This window comes from Amblyomma mixtum, chromosome 5 (genome assembly GCF_055824585.1).
Source record: "Amblyomma mixtum isolate Tamu chromosome 5, ASM5582458v1, whole genome shotgun sequence".
Lineage (NCBI taxonomy): Eukaryota > Metazoa > Arthropoda > Arachnida > Ixodida > Ixodidae > Amblyomma > Amblyomma mixtum.
This window is the reverse complement of record NC_143016.1, coordinates 78,284,483-78,301,562: the sequence shown is the minus strand read 5'-3', so window position 1 is coordinate 78,301,562 and position 17,080 is coordinate 78,284,483. Positions and strand designations below refer to the sequence as shown.

The 17,080-nt window shown below is 47.4% G+C and overlaps 1 protein-coding gene across 2 annotated transcripts in view; it reads right to left on the bottom strand.

The window, feature by feature from the left end:
* Positions 1 to 1,816: 1,816 nt before the first annotated feature.
* The window catches only part of LOC149342737 (ADAMTS-like protein 5), a 127,249-nt gene continuing 111,985 nt past the window's right edge, over positions 1,817 to 17,080 (bottom strand). For both annotated transcript variants that reach the window (XM_089545202.1, XM_089545201.1), the window contains exons 6-14: positions 15,911 to 16,028; positions 12,876 to 12,997; positions 11,793 to 11,904; positions 10,925 to 11,011; positions 10,586 to 10,788; positions 8,051 to 8,324; positions 6,584 to 6,622; positions 6,435 to 6,497; positions 1,817 to 3,398 (exon numbers count right to left, since the gene is read on the bottom strand). In XM_089545202.1, the coding sequence (XP_089401328.1) occupies positions 3,076 to 3,398; positions 6,435 to 6,497; positions 6,584 to 6,622; positions 8,051 to 8,324; positions 10,586 to 10,788; positions 10,925 to 11,011; positions 11,793 to 11,904; positions 12,876 to 12,997; positions 15,911 to 16,028 (1,341 nt within the window). In that variant the 3' untranslated portion in view covers positions 1,817 to 3,075. The remainder of the gene's footprint in view (positions 3,399 to 6,434; positions 6,498 to 6,583; positions 6,623 to 8,050; positions 8,325 to 10,585; positions 10,789 to 10,924; positions 11,012 to 11,792; positions 11,905 to 12,875; positions 12,998 to 15,910; positions 16,029 to 17,080) is intronic.

Sequence of the window (17,080 nt, the reverse complement as noted above, 5' to 3'; positions counted from 1 at the left end):
AATGGTATATCTCACCACGCGGCGCTGCGGTTCGCAGACCTGCCTATCGGGCCGTTTCCATGTGTGCAGCCTAGGGGGGGGGGGGGGGGGGGGGGGGGGAGGGGACGGCATCAAGTAAGCTTTATCAAGCGTGCGCCGCCCGAGCGCCGAAGTGCCGACCCTACGTGACTGCGCATGTGGCATTTATTTTGGCTCAGTTATCATGGTAAACATGACTTCTTTTTACAACTTTTATTTCTGCGATGGTTTCTCAAAAGAAACTCGCGGGAACAAGAGATGATAGCGCTGCTTTTAGCCAGTAATTTTGCTGGTCCGTGACAGTGCGCTGAACCCCCATAATACTGTAGAATGGAAGCGGCCCGACACTCTCGTTATCAGCCTCTTCGCCACCCGCAGCGCCACGCGTTGCCATTCCGGCGCTCCGCTGTTCCGTCATGTGTGCTAATATTTTTTACTCGCGACTGTACAACTATGCAGTCAGCATACACTCCCTTTCATCGGGCAATTGTGCGGGTAATAAGAGGATTTCTTCCTTCTTGCAAGGATTCATATAAGGGTACGTACAGAAGTTATATGCGTGAATGTACAGTACGTCACGAACGGCGCTCGCGGCGAGTTGCACGTGGCGGCCCTCTTTCTCGCATCTCGCTGTCCGCCTCAGTTCACTCAGTGAACGGTGACTTTTGGGATCCGGCCCATGGTTACCCCACTGTTGTAAGTGTTGTTTACTTTTGCTGAACTTGGCGCATTTAGTCGCCGAAACCAAAACTCTGTGATAGTGGTTGCTGTCATCAGAACGCGGCAATCTATCAATACAGGCCAACTTCAGTTTGTTCTGTCTTGCTTTAAGGTCGGCAGAAACAGAATTTGCTACCTTCCATGTTGATAAGTTGAAAGTGGCAGTTCCTGCGGTACGTTGTGCACAGTACACCTTTTCTTCGGCCTTCTGTGCTTAGTTTCAAGTGCATATTGTGCATTTGGACCTCGTTATAAAAGTAAAATGGGCCCCGACGATTACTTCGCTATAGCCGTACATCCCTTACAGCCCGTGTCTAGTGAGCTTCAAAGGGAGTCCCCAGTCCTTAGTTATAACCATTATTTCGTCGCAAACAGTTTCGTTACAGCGACATTCTTCTGTGCATTTTTTTTAATGTGCCTTTGTTGTTCCTCGCAAGGTGAAGAATGTGGCTACTCGTGCGATTAGCATGCTTTAGCGCCTGCGCTAGCGGTACTGTCTGCCTCAGTCTTGCTCGCGCAGACGAGGACGTACGTCAGGGGATCAGAGTTTGGGTTTGCCGAACTCCGTCAAGTTGGTTGAAATTTACCTCAGTACCGATGCTTATTTACTCGCCCGGAATCGCCGGCGTCCCTATGACGTCACGCCAGAACGTCTATCCATCACTTTCTGCGGGTGTTCCCTGCGCTAGGACCAACCGTATTCCCGCATCTGGCAGTCCCGGGTCGTGTAGGAAAGTGCAGCGCGCTATGGTGCGTTCATAGAGGGACCCAATAATCGGCCCCTTCTGAACTTAATTCTGCTAACATTTCCCTGTTTGTATAGTTCATCCCTTCTACAGCTTGAAGCAAATAATTAGCCTAACCTCGTTAGACTTTATGAAGAAATTATGGATATGCAACGAAGAAATGACGATTCCCCTTGGAAGCTCTGTCAACACTGCCTATAACGAAACTACGGCTATAACGAAATCGCCAGGCTCCAACTTCGTTATAACGAAATTCAACTGTAGAATTTAAAAAAAAAAAAACAGCCGACCAACGTCCACATGCAGTGTGCTACCAAAAGAAGAAAATTGAGACCAACAACGAACGGAGTTTTTTTTTTCTGAAAAAGGAAGGCGCATTTTTTTTTTCACAAACGCGTGTACTCTTTGTACAAGGAGTGGCGAACAACAAACACCATCACGCGTACAATTTTCAATAAGGAGGATGTAGAAGAATAGAAAGGTATCAAAACATTTCGTCGAAAAGGGACATTATATAATGCTAAGCAACGAGATCAATAAATAATGAGAAATGTTGAAGGAAGAACTAGCGTTCGCTCCCTGATAGACCAGGTACACAAAAAGACTACAAACATCCGTAATGCAGGCACAAAAGTGTGCGTGAAAATTTTTTTTGGACACATCACGAACGGTGCTAGGTAGGTCAACACAACAGTACACAAAAGGAGGAATGGAAGAATAGCACTACGAAATTTTCATCATCGTAAACGCCTCTTCTGCGTGAGGAGAAACTTCTCAACACTAGATAGCCTTGTGAACTTTCTTCTGAGAAAAATATATCTTTGGTGTAATGACAAAGATCTGAAGAAAAACACCCCAGTATAAGGTTTCTATCCATACGGAACACCATTATCGGGGAAGGCGTGACACATAACAAAAGCGCCGAGGGGGGGACAAAACCACCTGGAGTCACATTTGCAACGACTGACTGAAGATGAAAGTATTAGTACTCCCCGCGAGCCTTACCCACGGGTGGCGTCAAGAGAAACATTTTGCTGGAGGCTCTTTCGCCAACGATTGTCAGCCAGCAAAAAAATATGTGACGAAGCATTCACACGTCAAGCGAACGTCACAAAGCGTAACGAGAGAGAGGTGCAGTATTAGGCCATGAAAGAACGCATGTTCCCGCTCTCGCTTCCTTGTCATAAGTCGATGTTCGGTTGAGTTGTCGATGCTGTAATAACGTGCAATAGCAGTTCCTTTTAACGTCTCGTACAACGCATCGCACTTCTTGCACCCAGCTTGGTCAACCGAGCTCACCAGCCGGTCTTCAGATCTCCAATTTACGCTGTGCTGACACACTTGGAGGCTTTAGTCGAAGCCCTTCCCCGTTCACTCGTGTTTTGAAACAACTCGCAGACACACCGTCTAGTCACTTCGTGCTTCCAGTATGTACAGAGTTTCGGCAGTTCCTTCGTCGCTTCTTCATTCAAAGTCCACACATCCTCGGTCGTCGTTAACCCATCGACGAGTTTTCGATTCTCAACACTTTCACGCACGCACATACACATCGCGCAAATCGCGTTTCGACGAGAGAGTGGTCCCGCCGTGCTCATGTGGTCGAGTTGCATTTGCGGCCCTGTAGCTTGCGCAGCCTGGACAGCTGGCGACGCCGGCGGTCCGTGAAGCGGCGCACGAACGACTTGGAGTCGACGACCAGCTTGGACTCCTTGTTGGCGAAGTCGCGCTGCTCGCGCGCCATGACCACGTACTCGCGTCCCACACGCAGCCTCGGGCACGCGCAGCGGCGGTCGGGCGCCCACAGGTACTCGCGCTGCTGCAGGTCCAGCAGGTTGCGGTAGGACTCGGAGATGGCCACGTCGTAACGCAGCGACCCGTCCACGACCTCCACCGACAGCACGGTGGCCTGGATCACTGCGTGAGCGTAGCCAGAGGAAGGGGAATTGCCATTAATGAAGCGCCGGACACGTCGGCAGGAAGCAGGCAGAATTGTGTTAGGACAGTGTGGCGGCGGAGGGTCTAGTTACGGGTGATGCCATGAGGGGGCGCTAGTGGATCGCCAAGTCATCATCATCAGGAGGCGGAGCGGCGGCGGAGGGAAGAAGAGAGAAGTGCAACTAAAGGTTGTTGGCGTGGAGCCCGTGTGTTTGGGAGTTGTGCGAGTGTGTCACCGCCGAAGCGTGACAGTTGTAACAAAAGGAATTAAACCTATGTGTCCTGGTACATGCGGAGAAGCAGTGTTGGTGGAGCCCCGACAGTTCACCTGCGTCTCGGGCGTGATTGAAAGTTAATATGGCTCAGGGGCAGCTCGGAAAAGCAGAGCAATAACAATCGTGTTTTGGCCTATACGATGTTGTTCAAGAGAATCTTTTTGAGTGTCACCCCAGAGAAGCAGTGCACGAGGCTAGGAACAACTGTGCCCACTGGGAAACCAGCGGGTGCCTGGCGGCACTGAGGATCGAATCCCACGCCTTTCGCATATCAAGCGGATGCTCAAGCCAAAAGGCGGCCGTTGTGGCCTTCTGAATGATTTGGGATGAGGGTGGTTTAATTTAGTTTAGTTTTATGGGGCTTAACGCCCCAAAGCGACTCAGGCTATGAGGGACACTTTAGTGAAGGGCTTCAGAAAATTTCAACCCCACGGGGTTCTTTAAAGTGCGCTGACATCGCACAGTACACGGGCCTCTAGAATTTCGCCTCCGTCGAAATGTAACCGCCGCGGCCGGGATCGAACCCGCGTCTTTCGGGTCAGCAGCCGAGCACCATAACCACTGAGCCACCGAGGCGGCTTGAGATGAGGGTGGTTTGGACGTCGGCGCAGTCTCAGAAATATGAACGCTAGAGTTGAATCTCGTTATAACGAAGTCGAAGGGAGCAGTAATTCGTTCGTTATGGCCCGTTGCTACGTGGCAACTGTAGGTGACCTTGGCAGCGCCTGCCGCATTGTCATCGGGCGGCCTGTCACTTTATAGATAGAGGACAACGTTGGTGGCATTTAGCGTGTCGCCGATCTGTGTTAATGGAGCTTTCAACAAGCGTCCCGAGCGCCCCCGACGTGTCCGATTGTAGGTACACGAACAGAAGTTGTCCGCCTTGTCAAAGAGCGTTTTTTTCCTGGGGCGCCGAAGAAATGAGTAAAGGACAGGGTACAGGCCAACGTATATTATTCAGTCCCATTTTTTCGGAGCGAGACTGGTACGGGTTGTAGTAAAGAAGAGCTCGTTGTGGAGATCCTGTCTGCGCGCCATTCTGGCTTGATTCCGCACCTGACGCGTGACCACGTTAGTCATAACACTTCACCGCATGGCGGGATTGTTTAGTGGAGAATGAGTACGCCAGGCCGAAGGCAACTGAAAAACCATTTGATAATTTTATAAAGGCACCCTTGGCCGTTTCGAAGGCAAATAATTCCATCTGCTTCCTTGTTTCTTTTACACCATGGAATGGCGCTAGCGACTGCTTAATTTTTGATTATATAGAATATAAGAATTTATAGAGTATACATTTAAAGCTTATAGACAGCGCACCTGGAGCAGCACCAAAGTTATTCATTACCCGACATTTCTTTGTGCCCGATAAAACCTATTTGATTATGGTCGCGTTCTTGTCAACAGAAATCATCTTGTACTTCCATGTTAAATGAGCAGCGCATTGATAGCATCACGCATACCTAGCAGACTACCAAACTGCCAAACCGCGTGACCACACGATGGAAACCGAAGCTGAAATGCACGCGGCACCTGAGAAACCTATCTAGAGGCGGTACATGCGCAACGAAGAGGTTGGAGCATGGGGTAGTCGAAGGTAGGTCTTGGCGACTTGGCTGAGGTGCAGCAAGCCGCGCGCACCGTGCTGCGTGACATCGTTCAGTGGGCCGCACACTCAGGTTTTAGGGAAGATGCGCACGGCGGCGTCAGAGGGTGCTCCATGCAGGTCTCCATTAGGAGGCGCTCCCTTAAGAAAAGCGCAAAATGTGGAACCAGCGAAAACGGATGCAGAGGGAGAGGTTCCACCTTCTGTGAATTGTGAACCAACTAACCTAGCAATTTAAGCTTTTGAACCATTAAGAGAAGAGGCGCTCCATTGAGAGAAGAGGCGCTCCATTGAGAGAAGAGGCGCTCCATTGAGAGAAGAGGCGCTCCATTGAGAGAAGAGGCGCTCCATTGAGAGAAGAGGCGCTCCATTAAGAGAAGAGGCGCTCCATTAAGAGAAGAGGCGCTCCATTAAGAGAAGAGGCGCTCCATTAAGAGGCCATTCATGCAGACCTTATTTGATGCTGAAGTGTTTTGCGGATGTTCAGTGTACTCGGTGCAAAATGGCCGCTGAAGTTCAGTTCGGGGCTCGGTATAACCCGTACATCAAATATCATAACGAAATATCAAATACATTGCCTTTTAGGGAGCTTCAAAGAGGATTAACTATTCTTTTGTTATATCCATTAGTTTGCTATAGACCATTCTGTTGTAGCAAGGGTTGTGTGCACCACGGCAGCCCCTGGATCATACGCAATGTGTGTGACCGGGATCTTCATCTTGTGCACTAAGTGGTCATTGAGCAAGTGCTCAGTTTGTGAAGGCGAGTAACATTCTGGGTGAGCTGGACGCCTCTTCACGCAATGTCCATTGCGGGCTATGGTGGATGCCAGTGAAGGATGAAGATTAAAGGACTATCGGTGTTAATGAAAATCACGCATTAATAATAGTTTTAGATGCCTCCCTAATTTCAAAAAAGGCACGAGTTTTATCGTCGCATGTGCTGCTACGCCAACGAACGTTTTCGGCAGAGCATCTGTATACATGTGTCTGTGAAATCAAAAGTCTAGTTAAAACTTGACAGTGGTACAGGTATGGTCTGGCTTCATCCGTGATCTTAGCTGTGTTCGTATTATTATCGCTCTAGTTGTTCCTCACATAATGAAACGCTAGCAGGAATGTTTATAACAGTCCTTACCAACGTCACTCTTGCAGAAGTGGTGGAGCTGGTTCCTTGGGCGATGGCAGACGGGACACTTCCCTGCAACAAGTCATTTTCAGTTGCGTTGCACAAATCTACAAAAAAAATTGAGGCAAAAACCATGCCATTGAAAAAGAAAGACTTACCTTTCTTTGCCTTTTCCTTGTTTGTTTTGTGCTTAGTTTCTGAAAACAAACAATAATATCATCACACACTGTTTCTATGTGGATGAACCGCCAAGAAATCTGCGCAATGGGGCTTATTAAAGATATTTCTAGGTGGGTTTTAGGGTGTGTATGCCTTCTAATCAGTAACTTGTAGATGAGAGTAGAGTAATGCAATTTATAATGACCACATGTGACAAGAAAAAGACCGAGCTGACCACCCAGCAAGGGTTCGCTATTGTATTGCAGCCTCTTTGTTGAAATAATAAATTATCGAGGAAAGAATAAATGCAAAAACTGCACTCGCAAGTTTAAAAAAATTTTCCAGACACGCTATCCAATATCACCAAATAACTGTGGCTTTTTACGTTTATGTGTTTTGAACTTGCAGAAATTTCGCAACCCGAGAATAAGCTGCAGCTCTGACACACAGTTCTTTGCGTCCAGAAAAGTTAAACTTCGATCCTTTTAGTTTCAAGTTATGATCTTGCTGTTTAAAGCTTCAAATGAAAGTCAGAATATATAAAGAAGCGATTATATGTTAAAACTGCGGAAGAATAGAAATGTTATCTCAGGCAGTAATGTATTTTGTGGGTAAGCATTCTTTATACCAAAGAGGCTGGTTTGTGGCATGCGACGATGTCTTTCCTTAGAAGCACGGTATTAGCATATTTATGCTTCCATGAAGTACTAGTAATATCAACGGGCCATTATCGTGCCTTAGCAATTGCCATAGAGGGAGGCAATTTCTGTGCCTCTCAAAACCTTGACTCATCAGAGGCCGTCTTCACCCTGCGTTGAATACGTTTGGAGGTACAGCTTCAACGGAAAAATAATGGCACAAGTGAATAATGACCGGAGCGAAAAAATCGCGACACGCGGCGCTATTGTCGCCGAGTACGCCGATAGCGAGAGTGCCAGGAACATTCCATTTCCTAAAGCGGGGGTTGGCCGGCAGAAAGCAGCCCACCTAGAAATTCCCCCATCAGAAATGCAACATCTTAAACGAACGCCTGTAGATGTCTTATCAGCCAAACCTTGTGCTAAGGCGGCTAAGCACATAATCTCGTTTTATTTATTTTTTTGCGCTAGCGTGGCGAGCAACGTTATCTTTATCCCGTTTTCCTTTAAAAATGTTCTAGCGATGCACTGTCAAAAGTAACGTGCGGCACTGCCTGCTTTCGGATGGGCTGCTTTCTTTCGGCCACCCCCACTTTGGGCAGTGGAATGTGCCAGGCACTCTCGCTATCTGCGCATACGGCTACAATAGCGCCGCGTCTCGCAATTTTTCCGCTCCGGCCATGAGTAACTTGTGCTAATCTTTTTCCGTTGCAGCTGTAAGCACACGCATTTTCTAGACCCAAATGTATAATCTCTTCCTAAATACATCTAGCAGTTTACACATAATCAGGCAGTTACTGCAGGCCTATGCGCATGTGACAAACTTACTGCCTATTTTATTCCTGGCTGCTGGGTTGGATGCCAGGCCGCCGCTTTCGTCCACATGATTGGAGAGAAACGGGATTGCGTTGTCCAGCAGAGGCCCAGGGTGAACCCGAGCCCTCCGGTAGTGGTGCTCCGCAGTGGGTGGCTGCCAGGTAGCCGTGGGCCGATGCACCAGCTCAGCCGGCGAGTTCCTTAACGCGTTTTGCAGGCCGTTGTCTTCCTTGGGGACCCAATACTGGTAGCGTATGCTGGAGTTGAGCTTCTTGACGATGTATACCTGCCGGGTGAAACAAGAAAACATGTGTAGGCAAAGGGCAAAAGGCTTGAGAGACATGAAAAGGGCAATTTTTAATTGATATTAATTGATAATAATTGATGGCAAGGATGCACATTGCGGCAAGCACTCATTAGATGCTCTTAGCATAGCGCGTACCGCAATCGCTACCACTTACCGCGTACCGTGCCTCACCACAGCGCACGCGCCGATTGGTCCCGACGCGACAGGCGGGCGAGCTGTTGACTAGAGGCACCCTACTGTTGATTGGAACGTGGCGCCATCTGGCGCTATCAGGGCAATCTGCGCATGCGCAGTGGCGGGGCGCGGTACGCGGTAAGCGGTAGAGGTACGCGTTATGCTAATAATATCTATTATATGGAACCCAAGCTGAAGTCTGCTCGCATGGCAGCAGCATCGTGTCGCTCCCCTAGCGGCGAGGAGCGAAATTGTAGGGATCTTGCAGAGACTTGTTTAGCCGTGTTGAACGCTCTTCGTGCGTAGTCTTCCAGGTCTCGTAATGGCATCGACTTTACATCTTCGCAGAAAGCTTAAAGTCAATACTGTGGCGTTGTGGAGTGCCACAGGAGTCTGCACAGTTGGCGAAGAGCTAGAAACTGCCCGTGAAAGTTTACCGTTTTCGAGGCAAGAGGTACGAAAAGCACGAACACAAAGCGTGGATTGCAGCACTACGCAATATCTAGTGTTTGTTTTAGAAAAGTATCGGCTTAATTCGGATCAGGTAGCAGTATTAGTAATCGTATACGGATACCTCTGAGACTAACACGATTGCTCCCATTGCCTACGACTGCCTCGGGGGCAAGCGCCGATGAGCTTTAATGTTTTACGCGCGAGATAATGCAAAGCACATAATTAATAAAGGTTTACATGAATGTGTTGGTATTGCAGAGATTAGCAGGATGAAAAGTCTCGCTCTTTTAGTTTGTTCTATTTAGAATTAGCACCGCAAAAAAAAAAAAAAAAGAGGCCGGCGGAAGAAGAGTCACGCAGACTCTTTTAGCGCTGTGCAGGGTTGGTTCTCATGTGTGTGCTCTGTGTTTTTCGCGGTACTTTTCTACTCGAAATGGAACTGAAAGTCAACTTGACGGCATTTTTCGTTTAGGTTGCAGTTAGTGCGCGATGACGATAGCACCGATAGCGATTCGTGCAGCTTGTCAAGTACTGTGCAATCAGCTAAGCGGTGTCATCCGATTTTTGAACGCCTATGCATGGGTGGCGGCTTTTTAAGTACAGGTTAATAAAAAAAGTTATGTAAACCAACAATCCGCTATATTATTGTTAAGCATCGCTTTTGGCGAGGCTAGCTTGGTTTGTTTTTTAGTGCTGCTGTAGTGCGCTGGTTCTATGTTTCATTAATTCTCGTATTATGCGTGGCAGTCAGCATGTGTGAGGCCCTTTCTTTGATCAGTAGCATTTAAAATGTACACTGAATGACCTTGGGCAATTAGCGCGGCGTGTTTTTTTTAGCACTGAATAAATGTTTTTTTATGCACTGCACTTCGATTTTTTTTGCTGTCATTAACGTTGATAAGCATCACTTCTAATTTCGACAATGCAGTAAAGAAGTACACCTCTCGAAACCGCACAATATACGTTACATATAGAAGCAAGAGCGTCGATATCTCGAAACAAACGCTTACTTTTGTGCGAACACCGCCTGGGAAGAAAAACTCTGCCAACTCCGCTCCCACTTTGATATTCTAGCCAAAGAGGGCGCTGATTGCTCACTTTCCAAGTGCCGCGTGGCCGAGCTTGTGATCCTTATAATAAAATGCAGCCATAACGTTGAAAAGGCAAGAACCTCTGATGAGATGAAAGCGACGTAAAGAACAGCACGTTTGTTAGCCCAAGATTTTTGAATCTCGCGAGCATTCTTTGCTCGTAAAAAGCACCGCCGTCTTTTATGTCAGTTCTCCCCGCAGAAACGCATCACTGTCTGGAGTAACAAAAATGCGTGAGAGCGTAAATACAAAAAAAAAAGAAAGCCACACACGCAGCAGGAATAAAACTGGCGTGATGCTTTATGCACTGATACAGGAAGGCAGGATCGGTTGTGTCTACAAGAAAATCCGAAAACTGAGCTGATGTGCTTCAACGGTTTGCTTTCCATCGACGGCACCTTTCGCGAACGAGCAAGGGCATGCAACAGAAGAAACTACAGAAGCGTGAAAAAAAGAGTGTCGGCCGACGCCTTAAGAGGAGTCACGCCATACGCAAAGAAAGGCTCGCCCCTGTTTGCTTACCGCAAGCGTGACCGGCTTCATTGTGGGCCCGACAGCTGTGAGGGCCTCGCTGCCGTTCTCGGCCATCTCGTGAGTGAAGCTCGTACCTCCGGCAAGAATGGTCGAAGTGCCGCCGCTCAGCTTCCGCGATTCCCAGCGAATCGTCTTATTGCTGATCCCTTTGTTTGGGGCGATCGAACGGCTGGGCCAGTGGTCCCACAGGGCTGCGAGGTAGAGAGCACGCCGCCAGTCAGCATCGATTCATGCGCTGTTGCTTGAGCGCCAACGCAAGGCCGTTGTGGAAACACACGTTCAGTGAAGGCCGATGGCGTGTTTCCACAACGCGGATCGTATACGTACTGAGAACGTTGTGGCTGTCGTCCTCTACGCGGATGTTAGTGGCCCCGCGCGGAATGATGGTCACAGCCATGTATTTGTACAGCTCACCTGAAGGAAAAAGAAAAAAGGAAGCGAGCGAACAGCTGTTACGACTTTGAGCACTTACTTGCCTCTGGCGAATGCATCGCGAGAAAAGGAGTAACTGTAGGTAATGACATTTACTTCAGGTGACGTTTATAATTTGCATTGCGGCGATTGTTCTCTGGAAGGCCAAACTGCGAAGACATCGTGGCAGTTCCCTGGCGGTGTGTCATTTGTGTGTGACAACCTCTGATTACAGAAATTTGTTCACATTAAGCCTTTTCGCTGCTGGGAAAGGCATATTTCAAAAGGAAGCTTACATGTCCCGTCAAAAAGTGTAGGTGTGGAGTACGGAGGACTAGTAACCTTTAGGGAAACACGTAGTAAAACATAACTGCCAAGGCATGTTCGGTATTCCTGGTCAGCGCACTGAGGAGTAATTACTATTCCTTGAATGTGGAGTTTACAAATCAGGCACACAAAATGAGGGAAGTGGTTTAAATGCACAATTTTTCTGCAGGCGAAAAGTGACACGGTATACATAAACAACAACTAAGTGTGATGCCAAGACTAATTGTGGTGAAGAAAACAAAACGCTGTTTTGCTTGCAATTTGCATTCCCAATGTAACTCGATGCGTGCCTGTTAAAGGAGAGGTAAAGGGGACAAGGGAGATAGAGAACACTTTTACGATACTCCACATGCATGATGTAATGTAATGCAGTTGTGCAGAACCCATTTTTGCTCAAAGGAAAAACGCACATGAACTCGTACGAGTTCGTCGTGCCGTGCCGTTGGGTCAAACTCACCCTGCGTTGAGGACATCTGTTGCACTTGAATGCAGGACAGGTTCCGGCCTCCGCAAACACCGCATTCGTCAAAGCGAACACCCGATTCCACGATGCGGTCGCAGCCAACATCCTGCGAATTATTAACAGTAAGGGACGTGCCGGTCTGTATGTGGTGCAGTGTATAGAAACTAACACTCGATGATGGGCAGGCTGATGTCGTGACAAAAATGACAAAAAAAAAATGAGCACATGATACCATGAAGAACAACACGACAGTTTATGAAGAAAGGATGACAGCAGTTAAATATAAAAGGCACTTTAAAAAAGAGGGCTGATTATCTTGGGAGATCCTTGAAAAAATAAAACATAAGGAAACTAACAAGATCAAGCAACAATACTCGGGTTGTGCATTTATTAGACTAATTTCTCTTACAGGTGATGGGAGAAGGTTTCATAAGAAGAGCTATTGCTGTTTAAGCCATCGTTAGGCTATAGCGAAAAGTGAATGCATATGCAGGGAGTCTAGAAAGAATGAAAAACGACCGCAAAATAGCGAAACAAAATTCCCACTGCTGCGCTTGCTGTGTAAGTGATCTGGTTAGTCGTATTGATGAGCTGTAGTGTAATCAGTTGTAGTTAGCGTTACAGCGGTTCTCGACAACCAGAAAATGCTCACGTCGCTCTCCTGCTCTTGCAGTTCCCAGTTCCACATATATAGGCTACACAGGATTTCAGAAAAAAATCTCAGGTTTACCTCTAAATGCAGCGCACTGCAATAAACACACAAATGCCTAGAGTCAATTCATGCCAGACTTATACGCGGTTACGTAAGCTGAACTTTTGAATGCGCTAGCACTATTTTCAAATTAATAACGTTGGCCGACGGAATTTTCTACATTAAGGTCAGGCATATCACAAAAAAAACAGGCTCACAAAGCGTATCACTCGGGACAACTGATGAATGACCTGCGAGAAATCTGCAAGGCGCGCTGTAAACTCCTGATTGTGTTGGTATTCATCGTGCGAAACGGTACTTTCGTTGAGCGAAAGAGTAAGAAGTGAAAGAATTTATAGAAATTTCCGCGTTCTTTTCGTACTCACCTTGCACCGCCCGTCGATGCATATTTTGGACCGGCCGCACGGCGTGCCGTCCGCCATTTTGCCAAAACTGAAGATCATCGTGGAGTCTTGTGACCTACATCGAAGTTCGCAGGGATTTCGTTCTGGGAAAGTGAAAAACAGCAGAAAACTGTCTGCACAAATTGCGGTTGATATCTCGCAGGCCATACTAGCTTTCATTTTAAAAACAGGCTGGTCTGAAGGAACTATGAGGAGAATTCCTGCGAAGTTCTGTTTCCCGGACAAACATCAATGAAGCCGGAAAGGCAGAGAATCTACTTTTAGAACTGAAAAACAGTTTGCTGTCGAGAAAACTGAATTTAAAATTTTCCTGCCACTTGTGACAAACTCATGACTAAGCGCTGTGTCCCTCTGTGTCGCTGTTTGTTAGCGCCCGGATTTTTCATAATGAATGTATACCGACTAGCTCAGCTTTCCGCCCTGTTGACTTAAAGACCGAAAATGACTCGGTGATCACTACTTGGAAGAGAATGGCGGTACAGCATAGCCTCCTGGATCCGCGACAAAAGCTCTCGAGACATCGTGGTTTACTTGCGAAAATGGCCGGTGATGTCGCCACGTGTAATATATTTACCTTTTCTAACATGATTTCCCCTAGGACTGGCGACCCCCGTTAGGACTGGCGACCCCCGTTAGGACTGGCGACCCCCGTTAGGACTGGCGACCCCCGTTAGGACTGGCGACCCCCGTTAGGACTGGCGACCCCCGTTAGGACTGGCGACCCCCGTTAGGACTGGCGACCCCCGTTAGGACTGGCGACCCCCGTTAGGACTGGCGACCCCCGTTAGGACTGGCGACCCCCGTTAGGACTGGCGACCCCCGTTAGGACTGGCGACCCCCGTTAGGACTGGCGACCCCCGTTAGCGCCACAACCACCAAATGCCGGCGCTTCGGTGCTTAGCGGTTGTGGTGCACGTACAGGTGCCGTCAAAAGTAAATAGAAGGCAATATTGCCACCGTACGAACCAGCACTCCCAGCACTCCCAGCTCGTCTACTTAGAACCTGGTCTGTTTCTTCAACCGTTTGTCGGTGACAATATTAACGAGAGAATTTAATCACTGCCCCCCAATTCATGCATCCTTGAATACATGTGTGCAGCCTAATTGTGATTTTGCGAATTGCACCGTGAACTAACAAACATGGACAATTACGCTTTAGATTTAAAGAAATTAAATTTTTTTGACAAAGTCGCCTTCCATTTACTTTTGACGGCGAGTGTACATCTTCCCTCATTTCCTTAAGCTCTTTGAGTTTTTTTCTGTTTGCAGGTGGCAGTCATAGTGGCGCTAAAGATGACAGTCAACAGGCTCGTGCAGTTGCCTCTTCATTTTCCATTCAACCCCTCACACAAACATTATTTCAGCTACGTCAGATGTACCAGATGGCACACTGACAAAGCGCAGAAGGAAAGCTGCCTTTCTCTCACTGTTCGTTCGCGTTACGGTGACGAGTCACGGTGATGTAATACTGTTTCCGACGTTGAAAGGGGAGGCTACGCGCAAGTATTCCGCGCTACCCCCGAGGGCGCCTGTGGCTTCGAGAGAGCCGTTTAGCAGGTACGTACTAGCGTATACGCGTACCGGTTTATCGGACGAATAGGCAAAACCTCAAATGCTGTGCTTTTAAAACAACAGCTGCTATACGGAACCATCCGTGGCGGATTGAATTTCAAAGCGACAACTTTCGCGGATTTTGGCGCTGTGCGCAGAAGAGCGTGAACACAGTGTAAACACAGAAGCAGTTTCTTACTTCTCCCTTCTTGTTGCCCGTTTAAGAAAAAAAAAGTATTTCGGGATTTCGGGACGACGTCGTTTTTGAGGCGCCCTTTTTTGCAGTCTCTAAGGCGTTTGTCGTCTTTTACAAAAATGATTTGTTGGTTTCAATGTCCCCAGGCAACACATGAGCTTTGAGAGACGCTGTAGTGGAGGGCTTCGGAATGATTTCGATAACAGGACGCTCTACAACATGAACTGACATCACACATTACGCGGATTGCCTTGCATTTCTACGGTTGCCGCGGTAGGGATTGACACCGCGTCCTCGGGATTAGTCCCAACCACTGCAAGGCGGGTTGTTTGAGAAGGGTATGGACCCTTGCCCCCTTTAGGTCAATCGAAAAAAACACCCTGTCTTAAGCAAATATTTGCAACGTTTCGTTGCATCGGAATAGGGCGCACAACATCCCAGTAATTTCGTGTGCAGGTGCTCATGAGCTCTAGGCCCGATACTGCGCCAAGAATACAGTCATAAAAAATTAAACAAACTTGGAAAAAGAAGCATCTGCGCCCCCTTTTTGAAACGTCGTCACATACGAAACAAGCGAAAGTATGTAATGGTGGTCACACAGCCATAACACACAGCCCACTTCCATAACAGAAATGCAGCACTTAGGCAGGAGAACCAGTTCAGGGGCTCGCGTGAGGTGGCGTTCTTTCACACGGTGATAACCTCGAGGTCAGAGAAAAAAGTTTATACCGCGTCTCGTTTATGACCCCCGTTTTGCTGTTCGCGACGCATACAATACGTTAGCCACGCGACGCTTGCTTTGGACGAGCAGGGGTTTTTCTGTGCGTAGTCCACAAATTAAAAAAAATAGACACCTAATTACACGGTGTTATCAAGGCGATAGAATAAGAAGTTGTATTTGCGAACTCCAGACGAGTCTTAATGCACACAACGAGAGATCTCTCTGGGTTATAACTGATGGTTAGATGTTCCCCGAAGGTATTGGACGTGACGACGCGGACGCACTTAAGATAAATCGAAAAGTATTGTTACTTCCGGTATAGTGGCGCAATTTTCTTGGAGCCTATAGATATTCTCCCGGGGAACTTTTTGTTGAGGTGACGTCACTTCTCTGCTGACAGTGACAAATTTATGACCGACGACGCATTTATGCAGCATTAGAATAACGCTTTCCTTCCTCTGGCACAGAGAGGAAAAAAAAGGGTGCAATTGTTAAGCCTAGCTGTGTGCACGAGCGTCAAGGTCTTACTTTGCGTGTGGCGCTCCACGGAGAACCACTTGGACACTCGCCGCCCGTTTCCCATGAATCGGTTGTTGTATGCAGAGCACTGGACGTCGGTGAAGTCCGCGCTGCCTGGAGGGCAGCTCTGAAAAGGAGAAGCAGGTTAAAATAGTGATTAGGGTTCACTATAATGACGAATGTAAGGAACACGCAGCGAAAGTAACCAGTGTGCAGTTAAAAACGAAAAAGTACACAAATTTTGATTGGGAAGCCAGGCATGAGAAATTGATCAGAGTTCACAACTGAAAATAAGGAAGCATTAAACGGGGATCAATAAGCTGGAAAATGCCTGCTTTCTACGAAGGGAAGACAGAAGAGTCGGCAGTTTCTTAAAAGATGATCGGGGTGGTTCCCGCTACTAGATCTCAGCGGATCACACTTTTCAATCAAATCAGCTTGATTTCGGCTCACTAAACATGGACATTGAAATTCACGATTCTAACAGGAATACCCCTTCACGCTGTAGATATGGGCAGTTTGGCAGTTTCACTTTCAATATTCTGACAACAGAAGCTACGCTCCTTAATCCACATTAAAGAAGCACTCCCCGTTTCTGGTGATAAGGTCATTGATTAATGGTAGAAAGTGAGAGCATAGCGATTTAATGTGCAAAAAAACAATTTTTTCGTAGTCTCGGGCCAATAAAATTTAGGCCTATGATAGCAGGAAAGCATACACACTGCATATACCACATGTTTCAGGGAAGACATTCAGTAATTTTCAGAAATAGGTTTGTTGAGGTAAAAGCTATGCCTTTTTGAGCATAGTATTACCAGTGTTGGCGTACACCAGCAACCCAGTGAATCGTTTTAAGTAGTAAGCTGGTGAACTCATTTTTACTAATTAACTTTTTAACTATTAGAGTTATGCGCCTAGTTGCAATTAGAGATGGATAGCCGGTCGTTGGTGTAGCAATATCAGTTTCTGGAATTTCGAAAACGCGATTATCCTCGGCTCTGTGGCTCGACAGAATATGGCTACATCGTGCCAGAATACATGCGCTTTCGAAAAGCATCAGACAAAGCAACCTTTCGAGTGCACGTAACTAGTAAAAAAAAGCCAAATTTGTCGAGCCGCAGTGCGAAGGGTAATCGCGTTTTCGAAATTCTAAACACTGTCATGGCTATTACTAACGAC